Raw genomic sequence first — 22,533 nt, forward strand, 5'->3', positions numbered from 1 at the left:
CAATGTAAGTAACGGTCCGGCAGGTATGACATGCTTGTAATGGGACAGCGATAATAAAAGACCGGTACATTTGCCAACCAGCTGGCTAACATCATCTCCGAACGTCAGATGTCGGTCCATAGTGAGGCCGATGTTTTTAACTGTGCGGCTTTCAGAAATGATCCACTGTCCAAACTTAATCTGAGATGGCTGGATGTCCTGCAAAGCTATTTTGGTGTCATGAACGTTTTCGCTTGATTGATTTTCATGCCATAGTGTACTGAATATTTGTTACAGAGTATGATGGAGAGGTCGCAAAATTGACCTGACCTTAGGTCACCGATATCGAAATTCCGAGATAAATATTTTGTACATACTGTTACTCTTATCAATCTCTGAAAGTTTCAAGGCGATCGTTCAGTCGCTGTAGCTATGACGAGGATTGAAACTTTTTTTCTGAGGTGAGGTCACTTGACCTGACCTGGTGACCTGACCTTGAGAGCCCTGGGTCTGATTTTTTGTTTTTACAAAATGTGCGGAAAAGATGCATGAACAGGTGTGCCAAAAACAGTGGCGCTTCACGCCGCCGTTTTTGAGATATCTGCGAAAAACCGCAGGGGGTGTTCAAACACCCCTGGCCCGGCGCGGGTTAAACAATGCATAATTTCAATGGTCAATGATCGGACCACGAACGTTTTCAGGTAAAGGTATTGATTAGAACTGAGTGATAAACGTTACGTCAATATTCGCCACTTTTTAAAGGTGAGTACCTAATTGAGAAAACAACCGAAAGGCCCTATTGGACACTTTCCCTCTATGTGATACGGCCACTGGCGACATCATGCCGGTGATAGTACTCCACTAGCGATATCCAGCCTTCAGTATAATAACAGTGGCCACTGGCGGTATCCAGCCTTCTAAAATAATAGTGTCCACTGGCGGTATCCAGCCTTCTAAAAGTGATAATGGCCACTGTCGGTATGTAGCCTTCAAAAAAAAAGAAATAACGACCACCGGCTGTATCGCACCGCTGGATACTAGACCGTGTCCTGTATCCACCAGTCGATGGTATGGTGTCAGGGATCCGTACCCGTGCTGTGTCCATACAGCTGTAATATAACTAATACACACTGTACAGTCTACAGTTGACGGCAGAACGATGCACCGTTTCTCAGCGGTCAGTCAGCTGCCTGCAGTGGTAGGCTGTGCCGCAGCGCACGGGCTGGGTGACACATCGATCACCATAGACACACTTGATGTGTGATAATCAGTACAGCCTTACGGCTCAGTCAACTGAAGTGCTGGGCCGGTGGTGAGGGTAAAAAGTATGATTCCCCCGTCCCCTGTGGGATGCATTTCCTGGAAATGACGCGATTTTTCTTTTTACTGATAGCTCTCTGGGTTTGCCTTAATTTTCACGGAACACTTATATTAGGCAATCTGAAGTTGCACGCACTTTTTATGAAGCATCCCGACATTAGAGCTCCACGTCACTTCAAGTAAGTGATTTCTTTACATCACAACTTCCTATGACATTATGGAATGCTATGCTCAAAGCATTGCATAATGGTCAGAAGCCTTACAATCCCTTTGACTAGTTACCGTCACGAAATAACGGCACTGCATAGTGGCGCTTGGAAATCCAGTAACTTTTGTGTATTGAACGTCTGAACCACTGTGTATTTCAATCGCCATCAGCCCGTGATATCCCATGAGCGACACCGAACCGGACATATCCGGTCCAAACGAACCACAGCCGACCGGACCACCGACGGTCCGACACAGTGACGGGCGAGGTCGGATATCGCCCGGACCGGACACCCTCACAGATAGCTACAACCACTCTCTGGTCTAAACTGAAACAACAACACAACAGCACAGCGGTGTGAGCCAGCGTGACGTCACGTCACAACACACGTGACGTCACCACGGCGGTACCTCCGGCACGGTGACAACGGTTTACCGATGGCTGGACAGTGGCCCCGGAGCGTGATACATCTTGGATACTGAATATACCTAGTGTCTATCAAAGCGGTGTCAACAAACGTAGCAATCTGTGCTCAAATGATCAATCATCTAGGTGGCCACTCAACCCAAACCAGCCTGGCACGGCGGTAAAGTACCCACGGACCTGAGCCGATGGGACAGGGCGGCTCGAAGTACTTCTGGATATGAAGGTCTAGACGTGCATTGTGTACAGAACAGCGCTGCCGACGGGACACGGTGCTGCCATCTGTTGTCGAGTTCCGACACTAGACTAGACACGGTGCTGCCATCTGTTGTCGAGTTCCGACACTGCCACCGGCACCGGAGTAGACGAGGTACCGGGAAGCTAGTCGTCTAGCCAAAGTACTGCAGGCTGATTTTGCTGCCGTTGGGAGGCTTATTAAGCTTGTCGTATACAGACTCTGGAAACGGAACACGTCAGATTACACACTGTTTGCTAGTGATGTTACATGGTGCAACTCAAACTGATGACATCACTTCCAGATATAGAAACAAACACAATTACAATGTGTGTACCTATCACTGACAAGTGACGTCATGAGGGTTGATACTGATACTGTGACGTCACTAACGGAGATACACGTCACCAATTGTGGCGTCAGTACTGGTGACGTCACGTGCGTCAGTGTGTGTCCGAGAGGCCGGTGGCGCCGTGTCGGCTGGTGTGGGTGGTCAGAGACGCCGTCACTTACTGGGGACCCAGAGCTCGATGGTACGGGACTGGCCACTGTCACATCCCAGGTCTGTCTCGTGCAGGGCGGTCAGGACGGCCGAGTAGCTTTCGAGTGAGGTGGTTAGGAACAGTCTATACAGTTTCCTGCAAGTCACTGCCATTCTGCAACAGACCACAACAAGACAGATTGCGTCAGTAAGAGTTTACGAGACACAGTCACACAGTGGCACCAGCGGTCGACTCGACACGGAAACACCATGTAGTTCCAATGCCGTTCATAACAGAACATGTGTGCCTCCGGCCATCTCAAGTTGGCCCAGTCTGGTGCTGCAGTTTGCTACAAATGTTTCACACGATACAATGAGTTTTATGCCACCCCTGACCCCACATACATTATTTCTATATTATATTAAAATAGTACCAGCCCAGTAACGTATCTGCCCGTCCGTCTGTCTTGTTTGTGTTCATATACATTTAATTACTTGCATCAAAGTGTCTGTCGGTGGCTGCCTATTCTTCTGTATTGAATTCATTTTCAACGTCCCTGTGCCAGTAGTCCTATGTATACCTCCAACGGATACGGTTATCGCTGGGATTATTGCGGTCAAACCAGATACAACTAATACCAGCCGTCGCCGTCCGGCCGACTGACCTGCTGACCGCTGCCACCTCTGACTGGGTCAGGGGAGGGATGTCCGTGAGAGACCGGGTGTCTTCAAGCTCCAGTGTATCCAGCTGGGAGCAGCCGTGGAGGGCGGCTAGCACAGTGTCACAAATGACGCCGGGTCCGCGAATAGTGACGTCTTTCAAACTGGTGAGGGCAGTCAGGAGGCGTCCCGGCGCTTCCGGTGTCACGGACGGCGACTCTGTAAAACATAAATACAGATACATCAGGGTTTCGGAGTCGGAGTCGGAGTCGGAGTCGGAGTCGCCTGGAGTCGTGGCAAGCAGCCAGGAGTCGGAGTCGGAGTCGGAGTCGGTCAAGCTGCCTCGACTCCGACTCCGGGAAGTTACCCAAATCCGTGATATCACTTTTCAGTTGTTTTTAACCAGTGGTCCCCGCGGTAGAGTCCCCTTCTGGTGATCAAAAATAACTTTTGCACACATCTTGTTTTTGTTCTGAGTCCCGGCCCTGGACTTCCACGCCCTGCTGGGGGGTGGGGTCACCGAAAGTAAAATTTCGCCACTTCCCTGGTCAAACTTCGATAAGTCCTGACAAACCAGCGCTTAACTCAGGAATGGATAGAGCTACAGCTCAGTGGACAAGCGCATTCGATAGCTCTTCTAACGGTCTTTCTAAATAGTTCTCGCATATTTGACCTGAGGTCAACGGTTTAGCCTGCAGGAGGCAAAAACTGTCAAAATAGACGTGTTTTGCGGAAACAGTTTTTCTGCAATTACTTTTGACTCAAAACTTGCCACGAGATTATTTTTATCAGCATCGTGTTCCTCTCGTCAAGACTCGTCATCGAATGAACTATAATTTGACCTCGAAACGTCAACTTTAAAATTGGACCTCAGGTCAAGGCAATGGCCTGACAGGAAAAGGTCATGTTACATATCAGTCGATCCGTATCGTCGAGCCGAACACATCTAAAGCGTTTTCATCGTTCTAGCGTACCTCTATCAAAAGATATTAGCGAAACATGCTAGATATCATTCGTGACCCGAGATGACTTCAGGGACATAACGAGGGGTCACGGGTGCCATTTTCCGGCTCATTGTGTCATGTTTACTTGTAATTCGATGTTTGAAAGTGTTTAGAATGACGTTGGTCCAAAAGAGGTGCACTTCAATTTTTCTATTGACTTTAATGGAGAGGTCGGAAAATTGATCTGGCCTTAGGTCACCGATATCAAATTTCCGAAAAAAAAAACATTTTACATGTACGTATACTGTTATCCTTATCAATTGCTGAAAGTTTCAAAGTGATCGGCCACTCGGTGTAGCTATGGCAGGCATTTAATTTTTATGAGGTGAGGCCACTTGGCGTGACATGGTGACCTGACGTTGAGTGACCTTGGTCTGACATTTACACAGCATATGCAGAAAAGATGGATGATAAGGTGTGCCGAAAACGGTGCCACCGGAGGGGGTGTTCAAACACCCCCCAGTAGGGCGCGGGTTAATAAAGTGTCGTTTTCATTGCTTCGTATCAGGCCCGGAGTCGGAGTCGGAGTCGGAGTCGGAGTCGGAGTCGGAGTCGGTCAGGAGCTCGGAGTCGGAGTCGGAGTCGGAGTCGGAAAAGCGCTACCACGACTCCGAAACCCTGAGATACATGACACATGCTAACTGGAATTAGGAATAGCTGGAACTGAAGATCAATAACATTCACGGCAAGGTATGCGTAGTGCTAACCAGTACGACGCCTTTTTTGGAAACGCACGAGCGAGAGTAATAAAGGAATGGTAGAAAAGCGCAGTAGTGAGATGCAACTGCTTTATGCGTGCCATCCTTCTAACGAGTTCATAACAGCGTATGTACAAGCCTCGAACGTAATCCAGGCCGTCGCTCTCCAGAATGAGATGGACTGCGGCTCCACAGTCCATACATGTATGCATATTGTCAAATCATTATCATGACCAGTACGATAGCCCTGCCGATAGGTGCTTCTAGTGATAGGCGCTACGTTTGGTCAAGTCGATATTATAGTGCAGTAGTAAGTGGAACATAAGAGCCAGGTGTTCCCTACATTACATATGTCATAGCCATTGCTCAGTGATCACGATATCTTGGCACTGATGCTCTGCTTGTGTTGCTGGTGTTGCTCACCAGGTATGAACAGTCCCGTGACTGTGTGGGTCGCCAGAGCAGCCAGCTGGTCCAGGAGTGTGTCCGTTGGTAGCTGTACACCGACCAGCAGTCCCTCCGACGGGCATCTTCCGTATTTCACCGGTTGCCGCGTCATTCCCGACCCTGTAGAGAGGGATATGATCGCCTATGAACATTGTGTAAAGGGAGGAACATTAGTCTGACACTATGTGAGTCAGCTTATCAATAAACAACGCTCGTACCTATGGGTGGCATGAGAATCGCATGGGGCGGGGGGGGGGGTAGTTGAACATCTCTCCCATCCGTTTTTTGCGAATATCTAAAAAATGACGCCGTTTTGGCACACCTCATCATAAAGCTTTTCTGCATCTGTTTTTAAATTACAGACTAAGGTCACTTAAGGTTCAGGTCACCAGGTCACGTGAAGTGACATAACCTCATTAAAGGTTTCGATGACTGTCATAGCTACACTCGTTATTTTGTTCACGCTCTTTCAAAATATGCCCATTCCGTATCAAATCGCTACGTGGCCAAGGAGCCGAGTTGGAAGGGGGTGTTCAAACGACCTCCCCACCCCCACCCAGCAGGGCGTGGAAATCCAGGAGCCCCAGCGGGCAGCGGGGCGCCCGTTTATGTACTCATAAACAAACAAAAAGAGAAGTATTTGCACAGAAGTAAAGAACAATATTGACATTCGCCACTGAACAGTTTTCTTGCTAAATCCTCTCTCCAGCAAAACATGCACCAAGGAGAGTTCGTTCATTGTCTTCCTTTTTAGGCTAAACTGTTCGCAAGATCTAGTGCTGTAGGTTCGTGCTAATGCAACGTGCGCTAGACGCCTACGCGTTCCACCGACACCCAGTCCCTCTCACCAGTGATGTCCAGTCTCCTCAGCGACTTGGGCAGCAGTCGCAGCCACTTGCCGGAGCTGTCCACGGGCGGGCTCACATCCAGCCGCTCCAGAGCCTTCAGCGGCTCCAGCAGCGCCTCCAGCTGCCAGTCGCTGATGCCGGCCGGCAGCGTCAGCTCACGCAGACTGGAGGCGTTGGCACGCGTCAGCCGGCGCAGGGCAGAGACCCGCAGCTTGAAGCCGCGCAGGTTGGCCTTCTCCAGGGCGTGGCAGGTGGCTGCTGGAATAAAGCAACACCAGTCAGTGAAGAAGTGATCGCTCACATGGACAAGGAATGACAGTTGCAGCGGGACAAAGCGTACCAGTTCGTGTGTAGCGCGTTTCACACAGGACTCACCGACCAGTCGGAGGTCGGTGTCCGTCTCAGCGGTCGGCGCCTGCAGTTCAGTCAGCTTCGGCTGGTCCTGCACCTTCACTACGAGCTCTAGGTCCGTAGCCGGCGCAGGGACTTTTCCACCGCGGGTTTGCTGATCGGTTAGCTCCCGCCGACAGTCGCCGACGATATCGTCGACGGCGGACCGCCACCGACGGCAGACTGTCGGCACAGACGGAGCAAAAAGAATTGGGTTTCACCAAGCACCTTGCCGGGATCGTCAATGTTTGTACAGACAGCGTTTGCATCTTTAATTGTAGGAAGTAGCTATTCTATGAAAAACAGCATTCCGAGCGGTCATCCATCTACGTGTGAATCCCGTGCCAGCCCCTGTCGCCGTTCTAGCCCTTCGCGTGATAGATTGTCCCTTGCCGAGCACTCCGGTTTCTAAGGAATGATTCCACGAAGGACTGCGTATCATAATGAAGCATGATCTACATACACTCCATTCAACTGTCCTACATACAATGTCAGTCGCTGTAGCACTTACCCCGCCTGGCGCGGAACATCTCCCAGCAGTCCATCTTGCTTAGCACCATCTTCAACAACTCGTGGTCCAAGAGGCAAATGGCAGAAGCCCATTGCGGTGCAGCCTCTCGCACGTCGCCGCCCGCCGGCCCCGCCCCCTTCGCAGTTGGGGTGATGACGTCATAGGTGCTGATGGTGTCACTTGTCTTGTCACAAGTGTCGCCCTTCGGAGAAGCCACCTCCTCGCCGTCACTGGGAAGGAATGACGTCAGTGTGACGTGGTGTGACGTCATCAGAGATCGGACATTAGACGATAATTTCCAGAAGTCTCCACTTCCAAGACAGCACCGTACCATCTATCTGTGAAAGCCCATCTAGTGTCCCCTCCCCCAATCCCTGTCCCACCCAGCAGCCTGCTGCCTCACAGTCACTCACAGACAAGTTGTCTACAAAACCGAGTTGTCTCTTACAAACTGTCTAGTGTCTACACAACCGGTTTGGGTCTTATATGTAGACAAACTGTCCATACAACCGGGTCAATATCTACAGACAAACTGTCTACACAACTGGGTTGACTCTTACAAACGAACTCTCTATATATCCGGGTTGACTCTTACAAACTGTCTACACGCACACAACCAGTTTGACTCTTACAAACTATTCACAATCCCTTGCAGTCAAAACCGACTAACTCCCACTGTTAACCCCCTAACGTCATCCCAACGACTAACCCCCAGTGCCACCCCTTCTGCCTCTCAGTCTCACCTCTGCGAACGGTCGGATGGCGCCGCTCGCCGGCGGACCTCCTGCCGCAGCTCCTCCACGACGACCTGGCGAGTGGTGCGCTCCTCGAGGACAGCCTGCCGCAGGCGGATCACCTCTCCACGTAGATGGACCACCTCCTGACGCAGTGTGGCGTTGTCTCCCTTCAGTGTGGCGTTGCCCCCCTTCAGTGTAGTCACCTCCTTCTTCAGTGTGGCCACTTCTCCCTCCAGTCCGACCACCTGTTCACTCAGTGAGTCGCAGTTTTTCTTCAGAGTGGTCAGTTCCCCATCCAAACGGACAATGCCCTCTTGATGGCGATGTGTCAGCTCCTCCTTCAGAAGTGCCATCTGTTCTTTCATCTGGATAACCTCCTCTTGGAGCTGCCTGGGCTCCATTTCTAAAACAGAGAACGTACGGTATATAAGACTGAGAGAACGGTTTCACCTGAAACAGTCTAATGGCCTTAACGGCATGTGTCTATGGCTATTCTGTGAGTTTATGATTTTTAACACACGCCGTTATTGGTCGAAAATCTCGAAATCATGACGTCACTAAAGCCTCAATCCATAAAACTTTCTTTGACAAATTTGTTTGAAGTTTCGTCTATCTGAACTTCAGTCAATTCTTTACATGTTAGCAAAATTTACCGTGCCTGTTGTGTCCCGTTTTTCTTTTAAGCTAAGGCGCGTAAAAAATGGGGGCGCTGCGCTAGCTCCCCCCACTACCCCGCAGGTTAACCCGCACTTCGCTGACGGCCCTGAATTTCCACGCCCTACTGGGGAGGGTTGAACACATAGGCGTCGCCAGATTTTCGGTGGGGGGGGGGGGCAAAATCAACTTTTGTGTTAAATCTTGCCTTTCCCCAGTCGTTACTCACTCGTTTTACATATCATTCGACGCGCAATGGCGCGAGGAATCCGATGGTGTTAAAGTTTTCCTTCTAGCTATGTCATTTCATTTTTTTGACAGAAAAATTCGAAATTTTGAAATTTATAGACAAAAACGAACAGTAAAATTACAGTGGCTGCGATTCGCGACGCACTACAGAGGGCCCCTGTCCAGCCTCGTCGCTCATGATCATTACCCAGAAAAAGGTGAAAAACGCTCCATTTAATCGCATCACCCTGCTAAAACCTCCATTCATGCATGCATGCAGAGGTTTTACGTGAAATGCATTGGGCTTATCCCAGCCGCCGATTGTAGCTAAGTTGGGCATTCGGCGGAGACTGAGAGTGAATGTCGGAAGTGTGAATCGCAAATAATTCATTTTTGCTCCAGTGAGAGGAAGTGTTTTGTTCACTCGAGTGTGAACAAAAAGTTTCTCGTTTTTCGTGTGACGGGAAGCGCGCTGCAAACGCGAACAAAAAATGTTTAACGGAACCAAAAATGAAACACGGCATAGCGGCAAAGGATCCCTTAGGCTTGGGACTTCCAGGCCATTGCAGGCCATTCAGGGTCAGTGTGGATTCTTAAAAGTTAAAAGCCTGCTTAGGATCCCGGAGATCGGCGTGGGTCACCCCACATATTTACGCGCGTGTGGTGCTTAAGGGCTTTCCGAGCCCAAGGTGGGGCCCTCAGAAGCCAGTGTGGGCGGCGGGCGCTAAGAGACTAGGCCCAGTGTGAGCAGGGAGCCCTCGGATAATGTATGCACCATCGGGGTCTGCGTCAAATCCCTAAGGATTTGCTTCTTATAGGGACATAAACATTTGTTGCGGCCCTCAGAGGGACACGTGAGTTGTGACCCCTCAGATGCCGGTTTGGGGTTAGCAAAGTCTATCGCCTCAAAAGGTCGAAATTTTCGAAGGCATCCTCGAAGATTCGTGTGGCTCTTCAGAGGTCTACGCATGTGTAAGATCCTCAAAGATCCCTGTATGGGCCCTCAGAGAACATGGACACCAGTGGGACTCTCAGAGGCCGGTTTGGGCACTCTGAATGCCTCTTAGAGCTCAGTTGAGCTCCTTAGGAGCCTGTGTGATAAGCAAGCTCATGAGCCCTGCGGCACTTGAACGGTGCTTGAGCCTGTCGCAGACATTTGACAAGAGTTGAGAAAGGCCGCGAATATTTCGTGTCACGCTTTTAACGAAAATTATATGTCAGCAATCCAAAACTTATGAAAATCAGCTATAACATGTAACAAAGAACCAACTAGGAACATGAAATGAGTCACAGCAGGGCCTCGGCTAACATGTTAACTGGTGGGCCAAATGGCCCACCAGTGACCCGAAATGGCCCACCAGCCTCAAAGATTTGGCCCACCAGTAATTTTCTGAAAAATAAGTTTTCACATTTTACATCACGACATAGGTAACATTGTGGTACAGACAGAGACAGAGGCCCTACTACATTGTTGCATTTATTAAAAGTAAGAACTTGATCGTCGTTGCCCGCCCAATACCATCAACATTCCCGGTTTCTTGAGACAGCCGTAGGTTAAGCCCCGGTCACACTTTACCGGATTGGACTAAAGGACGAGAAACGGACGGCGTCCGGTGATGTCCGGGGATGTCCGTTCGTTTCCGTTGGACGTCCGTTTCTCATCCGTTTAATATCTGTTCCATGTCCGGTGGTGTCCTGTGTGCTCAATCGGACATCACCGGACATGGAACGGATATTAACGGATGACAAACGGACGTCCAACGGAAACAAACGGACATCACCGGACGCTGACACTTCTCGTCCGTTTCTCGTCCGTTGGTCCAATCCGTTTAAGTGTGACCGAGGCTTTAAATTTTATGCAATAATCGTGAAAGACGTTTGCCTCTGTCAATTACAGATAGTGTCGGCGGCTTCCAGCCGATCGAGCCGTCTGCGAGAGTTCTTGCAAGCTTTCCGATCGATCGAGTGGTTACAGTCACACAAGCATCTGCCGCAGACCAGTCGGTTACAAGAAAAACTACGAATAAAGAACAGACCAGTTCAGACGGTCGGGGATAAGCCTGCGAGCGATCTCTGACGGCTCGCCGATAGACACGATATAAGCCAGAGTCAAACTAAAGGTAGTGTCGGCAACTTCCAGCCGATTGAAATCTGCAAGCGATATTATGCGTCTTCACGAACGGTATGATGCTTGCACTCACACATCTGACCAGTTGGACGAATTTCGAACCGTTCACAGTCAGCGTTCCAAAAATTTCTCATTTGGGCTGAAGATGACACTCAAGAATAAGAATGGATAATTTTCCACTCTCACATTTTGGGTGGCCAGAATTTTCCACTCAGACACCCAAGAGAAATCTGAAGTTTGGGACACTGTTCACCAGAAGTGTACATAACTTAGTTTTTTTAAAGAAAATATTAGGGTTGCGCAGTGCGCTTGGGCTTTTGAGTGACTTTTTTTCCATGCGACACCAATAGGCTTAATGATCATTTTTAGAGATGTTGAGCTACAACCCCCTTTTGGGGTTCCTGCTACAACCCCCTTTTGGGGTTCCTGCTACAACCTACTTTATACGTAAAGTTGCACTTGTGCTGTTCACAATTCCTCCCGATCCACCCGACAACGCCCGATCCCGTCCGACCGCTTCGGAATCTCCGACTAGTCGGCGAGCGATCCTAGGGCTCGCTGATTTTTAACATCCGACCGGCCGTAAGTTATCGTCCAAAGTTTTATAATCTGCGTCAATATTTTGTGCATACTTGTGCGATTTTATGTGCACCGCCGGAGTATCACCACTGAGAGGGTTGTGGGTCCCTACTCTCTCTTCTCTCTCTGAAGAGTCGGGGGGGGGGGTCGAGCCCCGTTTTTTTTTACATTTTTTTAATGCCATCCTGACGTTTTTTGCAGAATTAAGTGGCCGAAATCTGGGGAGAAATCGAAAATGGGGGGGGGGGGGCTATGGCTACGAAGGTCAGTCCATGTCGCTGCCCAAGTGGCCCACCAGTCAAAATTCCTTAGCCGAGGCCCTGAATCACAGCATTGACATTTCCGAGTCTGGAGTCGGAGTCTTGAAGATATTGGCGACTGCGACTCTGACTCTGGTTTGAACTGCACGATCCAACCGAGTCTGACCTCAGGCATTCTCAGAAAGGTACACCCATTTTTTCCGACTCTAAAATCTCATCGGATCTGTATCGAACTCAGGGGGTGTCCGGTCCGAGGTTGAAGGGGGGGGGGGGGCAAGCTGCCCCGCTTGCCCCCCGTGGCGAAGCTAATGCACAGTTCACTCGAAGTTTCAAGCCTATTCACTTTTCGCCACCTGTCATGCACTGAGACGTAAGAGGGTCTCTCGCCGTATCACTTCCCCACGACTACCGCTCCCCTCCCCACACCAGCGGTCCCCTCCCCGCTGACCCCCTGACCCCTGTCTACCGCCGACACCGAGCACCAGCCACCCGACCCCCGGTGTCATGTCTCCGTCGGCTGACTCGGCCGTGGATCAGCTCCGTGTCTCTGTGTTCAGTCGGCAGAAACACCGGTAGAGAGCAACTGGAGCCAGGGAGAGAGGGAGGGAGAGAGAGAGAGAGAGAGAGAGAGAGAGAGAGAGAGAGAGAGAGAGAGAGAGAGAGAGAGAGAGAGAGAGAGAGAGAGAGAGAGAGAGAGAGAGAGAGAGAGAGAGAGAGAGAAGGTGTAAACGGCCCGCCGTACCGGTCAGATCTCAGAGCCGTGGTCCAAATGGACGCGTTTCCCAGTATACAGGCCGTGGTGAGGCACAGCCCTCCTTCGCTGTGGATTACCCATCAGTGATGGTCATCCCAAATCATTGGAAAGCCGATACTAAACCGGGATGACAATGGTTTGGTTTCATTATACCAAAAACGTTGGTATCCGATTGACATCTCTTAACCCTCGCATGTGTGCGGCGTTTGCCAGCTTCTAATGTGTAGGAGGGGGTCGGTTCACGGTTGGACCCCCCCCCCTTGCCGTTTGGCCCCTGATCGAGCTAGAGCTTCGTGGAAAAAACGAGCGTGTTGCCCGTGACGAGAGGAAGCCGATGATACCCAGTTGTAAGGTCCTAGGTCATAGGTTGACCTTCCAGGTCAGGTCAATGACCCAAAGTCGGGAAAATCGGGACCTGTTAGAAAATCGTAAAGTGTGGCTGCTAAGGGGTTTTTCGGGGTGCTGATCACGAAAACCTATCGTGTTAGTTTTGATCACAGATGATGTCTTTAAGCATTTAGACCAGGTCGGGTCAGGTCAGGTCAGGTCAACCAGCAGGCGTCGTGACGGGTATTCGTAGTACGTGTCAACCGCCTCTGACAGCTTCGTAACATGTTACGAAGTCACCAAAACCCTACTTCGTAAATGTTCAAATGGTTGCTAAATTCGAATTCAGCTCCAAAAACTAGCCTAGAAACATGTAAAACTCGAAAAAGTGAACCGAGGTCACCCGAGGTCACGAAAGGTCAATGACCTGACCTGACCTTCAGGTGACCTTGACACCCACCCTTATTTATGTAAGCAACATCAAATCACATGTTTGAACGTTTGAAACCAAGAAAAGCTTGCAAACGGGCGGTTAAAGGGACCCTCCCACCTTCAAAAAAGTTTATGAATTGGCATGAAAGTGATGTCGCTCGGTTCAGAAAGAGCGAAAACGAATATCTACCAAATTTCATCGAAAAATATTCACCGGTTTTCAAGATATTAGACTTTTACTTTTGTTTACTTTTTGGGATCTCCGCTGTTCCTAGCGACTTTATTTAAAAGTGCGGCATTTGTTGCGCGCAACGCAGCATATACCACCGCCCGTGCTACAAAACGTTTTAGTCAAACATTTAAAAATCGTTAAATATCTGCGCTGACGCCACACATTCAGAGGGGTATTCCTATGCATTAGCCCCTCTGAATCAAAATGCTGCAATTTTGAAATTCAATATTTCCGATTTAAGGCATTTCTCGATGTTGTGAGTGCCGAAACCGGTAATTGTGAGCCAGGGACCCCATTTTGGCTATCTCAACTCAAATCTAATGTTAAGGTGGGAGGGTCCCTGCGAGCCGACATACGCAAAATCGCGATTCCGGCCAAACATGGTCTCGGAAAAGAGGTCACAGGTCAAAGGTCATTTGGGTCAGGGTCATGAAATTTTCAGGAGTAGGTGTAAAATTGATCAATGCGAGAGTACTGAAAGTTTCGTCGCGATCTGCCGCTTTTTACGCGAGTTATTCGCGAAAAACCATGAGGAATTTTCATGCCAGGGTTTAAGTTATAATCTATCCGTTCCTGACATAAGGTCTGCTGTAAGGTAACCAGGGGTCAGCAAGCATAGGCGTAGGAACGTTTTCGAAAGTGGGGGGGGGGGGGCCAGGCTCCCAGAGGTCTAAAACCTAACCTACCTCCAAAATCCAATTTCTCCTCGGATTTCGGCCACTTTGTTTTCGCAAACATGCGCAGAGGTAAAAAAAAATAGAGACAAAAAAACAAAACAAAATAGGTTAAAATTTCAGGAAGACTCCCGTCCAGAAACTCAAACTGATGGACGCATTCCCCTGTCCTCCGCAGCCGTTGGCACCCATGCAATTCCAGAGGCATCCAGCGACTTTTTCATTACGAGCGAGCTTGAAACGTGCAAAGCGAGTCTTTTCAATACCTATACCTATAAAAAACAGCATGAACGGCCCAGCTAGGCTCAGTCAGGCCTGTAACGTTTTTAAGAGGTTTTATTTCAGCGACCACTACAACTGGGCTGATTGACTATCAGAGGCCGGTGTGGGACTTTTGGAGGCCGGTCTGGGCCCTCAGAGGCCAGTTTAACCCTCGCCGGACCTATAGGTTTTCTACATACGATCCGGCCGGGGGGGGGGCGGTTACGACCCCTCGCCTTTTCGCCCCAGGTGGAGCTAGCGCGTCGCGGAAAAAAAAACGAGCGTGTGCGCCATTACGAGACGCAGCGATCGATACCTGATTTTAAGGTCCTAGATCAATCGGTGACCTTTGGGTCAGGTCAAGTGCCCAAAGGTATGGTTCCTTTTTTGGTGAATAACTTCGCAAAAAAACGGCCGCAGAGCCGCGATTTTGCCATCATCGTGTTCGCCTCTCCCAGGCGCGTCGGATGATATTATTTTTGTTTGGGTGAGGTAAACTTAGGGTGTTGACCTCGGGTCACGGTCAGGTCAGCGCCCCCAGGTCACGAAATTGGTAGAAGGAGGTCATGTCGCATACCATTCGATTTTTCGGGTCTTCCTGAGTCCATTGGTGGCTATCCCGACTCGCTAGCTCAATTTGATCGGGAGTTATTGACGAAAAACTAATATGACCCTTATAACGACATAAATGACGTCGCGCAAGGTCAACATTGCAAAAGTGACGCATCGAATCTTGCAAGGAGTGCATGAAATCACGATTCGGTGTGCTTGAGATAGTTGGAGATCGTTCCCGGCACCAAAAAAAGGGTTTTCATTTTATCCCCATTGACTTATGCCTAATGGTGAGGTCACGAAAATGACCCGACCTCATATGACCTTTAGGAAAATCCGAGATGTACAAGTTGTGACACTCCTAATGGATACTAGGTCCTGCAAGGTTCATTTCCCTGTGAAGCTCCTCTAGCAGTGAGGGCGTTGCGAAGTTGCGACATCTGAAGACCGTGCAGAGGTTCACTTATGACCTCATAGGTCTGACATATGAGGTCATAACCTGATCTGACCCGAAAATGCGGTTGGTGTCAAAAGACCCGGCTTGATTGAAAGGTCAGGTATGTCAAGCTTCAGCTCTCTATCGCCGGCGTGTTCGGAGCTATCGCGAAAAATAGACCTATGGAGGGGCGGCACCCGCCCCCCCCCCCCCCTCGGCCGGCGAGGGTTAAGGCCCTCAGAGACCAGTGCAGGACCTGCAAAGGGCAATTTGAGACCTTTAGATGCCGACTGACTCGGGCCATCAGAGGCTAATGTGGGTCCTTACAGGGCAGCATGGGCCCTTAGAGGTCAGTGTGGGGCCGTAACAGACCGGCATGGGCCGGCGTTGGACCCCAGAGGCCAGCAGAGGGCCCTTTAAGGCCAATATGAACCCTCAGAGGCCGATGCAGACCCTTAGAGGCCGGTATCGGGTCTTCAGTATGAAGTGGGGGGGGGGCTCAGAGGCTAGGGTTCTTACAGGCCAGCATGGGCCCTTAGAGATAAGTGTGGGACCCTAAGAGACCAGCGGAGGGCCCTCATAGGCGAAGGTGGGCCCTCAGAGGCCGATGCAGACCCTTAGAGACCGGCATCAGATCTTCAGAATCCAGTGCGGGGCCCTCAGAGGCTAATGTCGGTCCTTACAGGCCAGCATGGGCCCTCAGAGGTCAGTGTGGGACCCTAAAATACCGGCATGGGCCGATGTTGGACCCCAGAGACCAGCAGAAAGCCCTCAAAAACCAATATGGGCCTCATACCCCGGCATCAGGTCTTTAGAATCCCGTGCAAGGCCCTCAGAGGCTAATGTGGGTCCTTACAGGGCAGCATGGGCTCTTAGAGGTCAGTGTGGAGCCCTAAAAGACCGGCATGGGCCGGCGTTGGACCCCTAAGGCCAGGATGGATCCTCAGAGGCCGATGCGGACCCTTAGAGGCCGGCATCGGGTCTTCAGAATTCAGTGCGGGGCCTCAGAGGCACCTAAAGGTTATTCTTGTGACCCCAGAGACAGAAATGAGGCCACCAGAGGCCAGAGTGAGGCCCTCAGACGCCGACTGGGCTTTTGAGACCGGTTTAGGAGCCCTCAAATGCCAGTGGAAGGCCCTCAGAGGTCAATGTGGGTTCTCAGCGGTCAATGTGGGCGCTTGACCGCCACTGAAGGGCCCTCCGAGATCAGTGTAGGACCCTCAAAGACTGGTATGGGAGCTGTTAATAGCTGGCGTGGGTTGTTTGAGTCTCGTGACAATCGAATAAGGGCCAGAGCCCCATACTCCCATGGGGGCCCATTGGTTGTTTGGGGGGTCCAAATGATATGATGGCCCCCTGATTAGCCTTTGGAGGGGGAAGGGTATGGCCCTGGCCTGATCCCCCCTGTGCGACCGCCACTGCACTGAAAGTGGAAGGGGGAGGGGCAGATACAGACATTGCTGGCCCCCTAGCCTGTTTGAACCGAGGCAGGGGGCACGGTCACCCTGGCCCCCAACTACTACGCCTTTGACGAACTATGCCGACTCCAAGCAGATCCGGTCAAGCGCTGGTCGTCTGTATACGCATTCTCCTGCACCGTGCTAGTATTGTCTTATACCTTTTCACTTTTCAGTGCTCGCTGTCCCGCGCCTCGTATTCAACAAAATGTTGCCATCAGGACTCACAGGTTTGTCTCTGATATGGGTTTTTTCATTGAGTGAAGGAAATTGGGGTCAATAACTCTGTAGAACAAAAGGGAATCTTCATTAAAGGGCAAGCTGAATAGTCGTCAAGTTCTGGTGTTTAGGGTACCGAGTGGTAGGTACAGACAGACAGTAAAGTCAGCAAAAAGTGGGGGGGCCAGTTAACATTGCTGCCCCCCCCCCACCTCCGAAAGTGGGGGGACATGGCCCCCCGGCCCCCCTGTTCCTACGCCTATGTCAGCAAGAGACATTATAGCTATTCAACGCTATTTTCTAACACCCTGACAATAACTTAACCCTCGCCCGTATTGGTGTTTTTCCAGCCGCGAACGTATAAGGGGGGGGGGGGTCCGTTGGACCCCCCCTTGCCGTTTCGCCCCTGATCGAGCTAGAGCTTCGCGGAAAAAACGAGCGTGTTGCTCGTGACGAGAGGAAGCTGCTGATACCCAATTTTAAGGTCCTAGGTCATTGGTTGACCTTGCAGGTCAGGTCAATGACCCAAAAGTCGGGAAAATCGGGACCTGTTAGAACGTCGTAAAGTGTGGCTGATATGGGGTTTTTCGGGGTGCTGATCACGAATATCATGTTAGTTTTGATCACAGATGATGTCTTCATGCATTTAGGCCGGGTCGGGTCAGGTCAGGTCAGGTCAACCAGTAAGGGTATTCGTAGTAGGTGGCAACCGCCTCTGACAGCTTCGTAACATGTTACGAAGGCACCAAGACTACTTCGTAAATGTTCATATGGTTGCTAAATTCGAATTCAGCTCCAAAAACTGGCCTAAAACATGTAAAACTCGAAAAAGTGAACCGAGGTCATCAAAGGTCAATGACCTGACCTGACCTTCAGGTGACCTTGACACCCACCCTAATGCATGGGGGCAGCATCATATCACATGTTTGAACGCTTGAAACTACGAAAAGACTGCAAACGCGCGGCTAATGCGAGCCGACATACGCCGAATCGCGATTCCGGCCAAACATGGTCTCGAAAAGTAGGTCACAGGTCAAAGGTCATTTGGGTCAGGGTCATGAAATTTTCAGGGTAGGTGTAAAATTGATGAACGCGAGGGTACTGAAAGTTTCGCCGCGATCGACCGCTTTTTACGCGAGTTATTCGCGAAAAACCATGGGGGGGTCCGTTCGACCCCCCCCCCCCCTATACGGGCGAGGGTTAAACGATTCTATAAAACGTAATAAATAAGAAAAAAGTCACATAGGAATAACACCCCGACAATAACTATAACGATTCTATAAAACGTAATAAGATAAAAGTCACAGGAAATACGTGGTCAAATCTGACCTGACCGGTATATAGGGCCGTGACCAGACCAAACTCCTCAGACAAGCTCCTCATCCTGGTAGCTGAGACGTCTCCATGGCAACCGCCAGCCAGTCGCGCCCAACGGTAGAAAGGGACTTCCCCTCTCCCACGCGCAGCGGGGCGAACCGCGCCAGGGGGACTTCCCCGTTCAGGAAAACTGAAGCCGAGTGTCCGTTGTTTTTTTAGATAAGTACGCTCCTTACCATGTTTTTACATGTCCTGATTATTGAAAGAGTTGTAAACGTCACGATAATCCATCCAGGCCCTGGTCTCAACTCTCAGGCCTCCATATCAGCTTCACCTAGCCCGGCCAAAACTAGCCCTGCCTGACTAATATTTACCTAACCCAACCACTCACTTCACTCTGCACCCAAGGCCCTATATTGATATACCTACCCCTGCACCTGTCTCACACTGAATAGCTACCACTGGCAGAAAGCTATCCTGCAGATTACGTCAGACTGATGGGGATGTGTCACGTGATCTCACTCCAGCGGATTACCTCAATGTTGGGTGCGCTGATAAACATCGTTATTTAGATTTAGGGCATGGAACAGAACAGAACCTATGCTTGTTCAACTGTTGTGAGCTTGCAGCATTCGGCCATACCTTCAACACGTTACCGTGCCGCTGAGGACTAGCCCCTGAAAAATACCCACAGGCCACACAAAGACCACACTGTTTAGCCAGCCCCCCCCCCCCCTCATTTCCACAGAGATGTGTGACCGTCTGTGTCACCCCTCCCCTGACCTCACCTCGTCTCCTCTGTCCGTACTGTCGTCTTAGCCGTCCGTATTTCTCCGTCTCCACTTTCCGTACCCCCACCTACTACGCCACACTCCCAGCAGCCACTGGCAGTCCCAAGGCCGACGCTCGACATCAGCCGCCTCTGGTTCCGACAATCGCCGATAGGTGGCAGCAGGTCCTGTGCTCAGTTCGCCGTATGTGGTTCCGACTAGTGATGTCAATTACGGAAAATCGTGATACCGATACCAAACCAAATACCAACAAAAACCATGAGAAAATACCGAAACCGAACCGACTTTGGAAAATGCGAAAAATACCTACCAACTTTTTACCAAATTAGCTGCCTCTTTTACATTAGTCAGGATTCATAATATCAACAAAATACCGAAAGCCTTAGTATTGAAATACCAAATACCAAGTTTGTATCGGTTTGGTATCGGTATTCGGTACCTATACCAAAAAGTTGGTATCCGATTGACATCTCTAGTTCCGACAACCGCCGATAGATGACAGCAGGTTTCCAATTCCAACAGTCTGTAAGTCTGTGTCGTTGAATTTTAGGCCTTTAACTTTTGATTTTTACCTTTTAAATTTTACCAGTCGTGCGATTCGCTCCCCAAAATTCAAAGAATATTTAAAGATACATCCACAATGCTGTGGCTCTTCCACACCCGAGTGACCTTACGACTCGGGTGTGTTTTACGTCAGTGGAGGTAAAACCAGGATAGGTAGGTATAGGGCAAAACAACGGTGAGGCTAACACAGATAAACACAAACACAGTACCATTCATTCACTCCTTGCATTCACTTATCAGCCATCAGTCCCAGTACCACAACAGTACCACGTGTACAGCGGCAACTGCTTAAGATGGCGTTTTAACTTTTGAAGGCACATCCGGTGAGGCATTTAACCCTATTCCTGGCGGGGGGGGGGCCTCAGGAGCCCCCCCCCCCCCTGAGGTTTTTTGGTTATTTCTCCCAAACGCGTTGAGCTAGGAAGCTCAAATTTTCTGACTTTTCCTAAAAGGCTTCTACGCAACATGTCTGAAAATTTTGAGTTGATCTGACCTCAGGTCAGGTCACCAGAGGCGGTTTGGTGACCCTACCTCAGAAAAGTTTGCAATCACGCCAGAGCTAGAGTTTTTGACCGATCAATTTCTTCTCTTCAGGGTTTAGTTAGGATACCAGTATGTGCAATTTGTATATCTCGGAATTTTGATATCGGTGACCTAAGGTCAGGTCAATTTCGCGACCTCCCCATTATAAGTCAATGGGGGAAAAATCAACTCCCTGTTTTTACCACTAAAACGGGTCGGAATGGCCCCATATACCATACATGACTTCATATACGATCAACCTTCACTACCTTGAGGTCTGTTTTGCTGTTGGGCAGCTGTGAGGTCATGTGACGTCATCAAAGGTCACCAAAGGTTTTTGGCCAATAACTCCGTACAGGAACAAGATACAGACGCGTGGATGGTCTCATTGTGTTCAGCTCGTCAAGACGCATCGAATGATATACATGATGACCTCGAGGTCACGTGACCTGAGGTCAACCTTTGACCTTGACCTTTCGAGGTCAACATATATATCATTCGATGCGGATCGACGAGAGGATCACGATGATGCCCTTAGTTTGTTCCTATCTTGACTAATTCGAAAGTTATTCGAGAAAAACTCTCTCCATATCTAGCGCCGCCATTTTGACTTTTTCGACCCCTGTGACGTCATCTTTGACCTGACCTGAAAATGACCTCAGTAAAAATTGTAGATCTTGGCCGTGCGTATCCAATGCCGTTTACCGCTTGTCGCTATCTTGCTTCGTTCTCGAGATCTCAGGGGGGCCGAATCGGCCCCCCCCCGCCAGTTTCTTGTCCCGGCGGAGCCCGCCAGGAATAGGGTTAAGCTCGCTCGGGAGCCGGTTAAACATTGCACTGCAGTGTGATAGCCACCTGGTGCCGGAGGATGTCTCTCTGCTCTCTGGCAGTGGCAATGCAGCTGGCCGATCTGGCGAGTAGGATTGTGGAGTACAGACATGCGAAAACATGACTGCAATGTCGGCAGGTAATTCAGTATCTAGAGCGACTTTTTAATCAAGTCTATGGTAGCTCACGAGCAGCTCAGCGCGTAACCACCCGAGTTGATGAAACACGTCAGAAATGTGATCAAAATTTGTGCCGGCCGCTCACAACACGAGCTCAGAAATTTAGCAGTTTCTGAATGTGGTGCTTTTCTGTTTTACCGCCGGACCCGCAGATGGAGATGCAGTACTCAGTAGCGAATTGAGCAAACCACAAGCGCGTTCACAATGTAAGTAACGGTCCGGCAGGTATGACATACTTGGAATGGGACAGCGAACTCAAAAGACCGGTACATTTGCCAACCAGCTGGCTAACATCATCCCCGAACGTCAGATGTCGGTCCATAGTGAGGCCGAGATTTTTAACTGCGCGGCTTTCAGAAATGATCGACTGTCTAAACTTAATCTGAGCTGGCTGGGTGTCCTGCAAAGCTATTTTGGTGCCATGAACGTTTTCGCTTGATTGATTTTCATGCCATAGTGTACTGAATATTTGTTACAGAGTATGATGGAGAGGTCGCAAAATTGACCTGACCTTAGGTCACCGATATCGAAATTCCGAGATAAACATTTTGTATATACTGTTACTCTCATCAATCGCTGAAAGCTTCAAGGCGATCGTTTAGTCGCTGTAGCTATGACGAGGATTGAAACTTTTTCTGAGGTGAGGTCACTTGACCTGACCTGGTGACCTGACCTTAAGAGCCCTGGGTCTGATTTTTTTTTTTACAAAATGTGCGGAAAAGATGCATGAACAGGTGTGCCAAAAACAGTGGCGCTCCGCGCCGCCGTTTTTGAGATATCTGCGAAAAACCGCAGGGGATGTTCAAACACCCCCGGCCCGGCGCGGGTTAAACAATGCAAAATTTCAATGATCGGACCACGAACGTTTTCAGGTAAGGGTATTGATTAGAACTGAGTGATAAACGTTACGTCAATATTCACCACTTTTTAGAGGTGAGTACCTAATTGAGAAAACGACCGAATTGGACACTTCCCCCTATGTGATAGGGCCACTGGCGACATCCAGCCTTCTAAAAGTGATAATGGTCACTGGCGATATAAAGCCTTGAGTAAAATAATAGTGGCCACTGGCGGTATGTAGCCTTCTAAAATTGATAATGGCCACTGGCGTTATGTAGCCTTCTGTAAGAAATAGTGTCCACTGGCGGTATGTAGCCTTCTAAAAGTGATAGTATCCACTGGCGGTATCCAGCCTTCT

General features: G+C 49.8%; 1 protein-coding gene across 2 annotated transcripts; it reads right to left on the minus strand.

Annotated features, from left to right (window-relative positions):
- Window positions 1-1,620: 1,620 nt before the first annotated feature.
- Window positions 1,621-19,372, minus strand: LOC122393464. Of its 2 annotated transcripts, none has more exons than XM_043389485.1 (9): window positions 19,240-19,372; window positions 7,948-8,344; window positions 7,205-7,434; window positions 6,679-6,876; window positions 6,304-6,561; window positions 5,432-5,575; window positions 3,312-3,525; window positions 2,679-2,821; window positions 1,621-2,387 (listed from the first exon to the last, which is right to left on the minus strand). In XM_043389485.1, exons 2-9 carry the CDS (start codon window positions 8,340-8,342, stop codon window positions 2,320-2,322), a joined length of 1,650 nt encoding a protein of 549 aa, XP_043245420.1. In that variant the 5' UTR covers window positions 8,343-8,344; window positions 19,240-19,372; the 3' UTR covers window positions 1,621-2,319. The 2 variants fall into 2 exon arrangements, with proteins under 2 accessions (XP_043245420.1, XP_043245421.1); XM_043389486.1 differs by having other exon boundaries at window positions 6,304-6,558; window positions 19,240-19,349.
- Window positions 19,373-22,533: the final 3,161 nt, after the last annotated feature.

This window comes from Amphibalanus amphitrite, unplaced genomic scaffold, assembly GCF_019059575.1.
Source record: "Amphibalanus amphitrite isolate SeventyFive unplaced genomic scaffold, NRLGWU_Aamphi_draft 000536F_arrow, whole genome shotgun sequence".
NCBI lineage: Eukaryota > Metazoa > Arthropoda > Thecostraca > Balanomorpha > Balanidae > Amphibalanus > Amphibalanus amphitrite.

What these genes read in the sequence shown, in the direction of transcription:
- LOC122393464 (XM_043389485.1), bottom strand. Translation starts at nt 8,342, where the DNA reads ATGGAGCCCAGGCAGCTCCAAGAGGAGGTTATCCAGATGAAAGAACAG. An exon ending in GATGTTCCGCGCCAGGCGGG is followed by an intron (nt 6,877 to 7,204) that starts GTAAGTGCTACA and finishes CTGTGCCGACAG; the next exon opens with TCTGCCGTCGGTGGCGGTCC. An exon ending in CATCGAGCTCTGGGTCCCCA is followed by an intron (nt 2,388 to 2,678) that starts GTAAGTGACGGC and finishes TTCCGTTTCCAG; the next exon opens with AGTCTGTATACGACAAGCTT.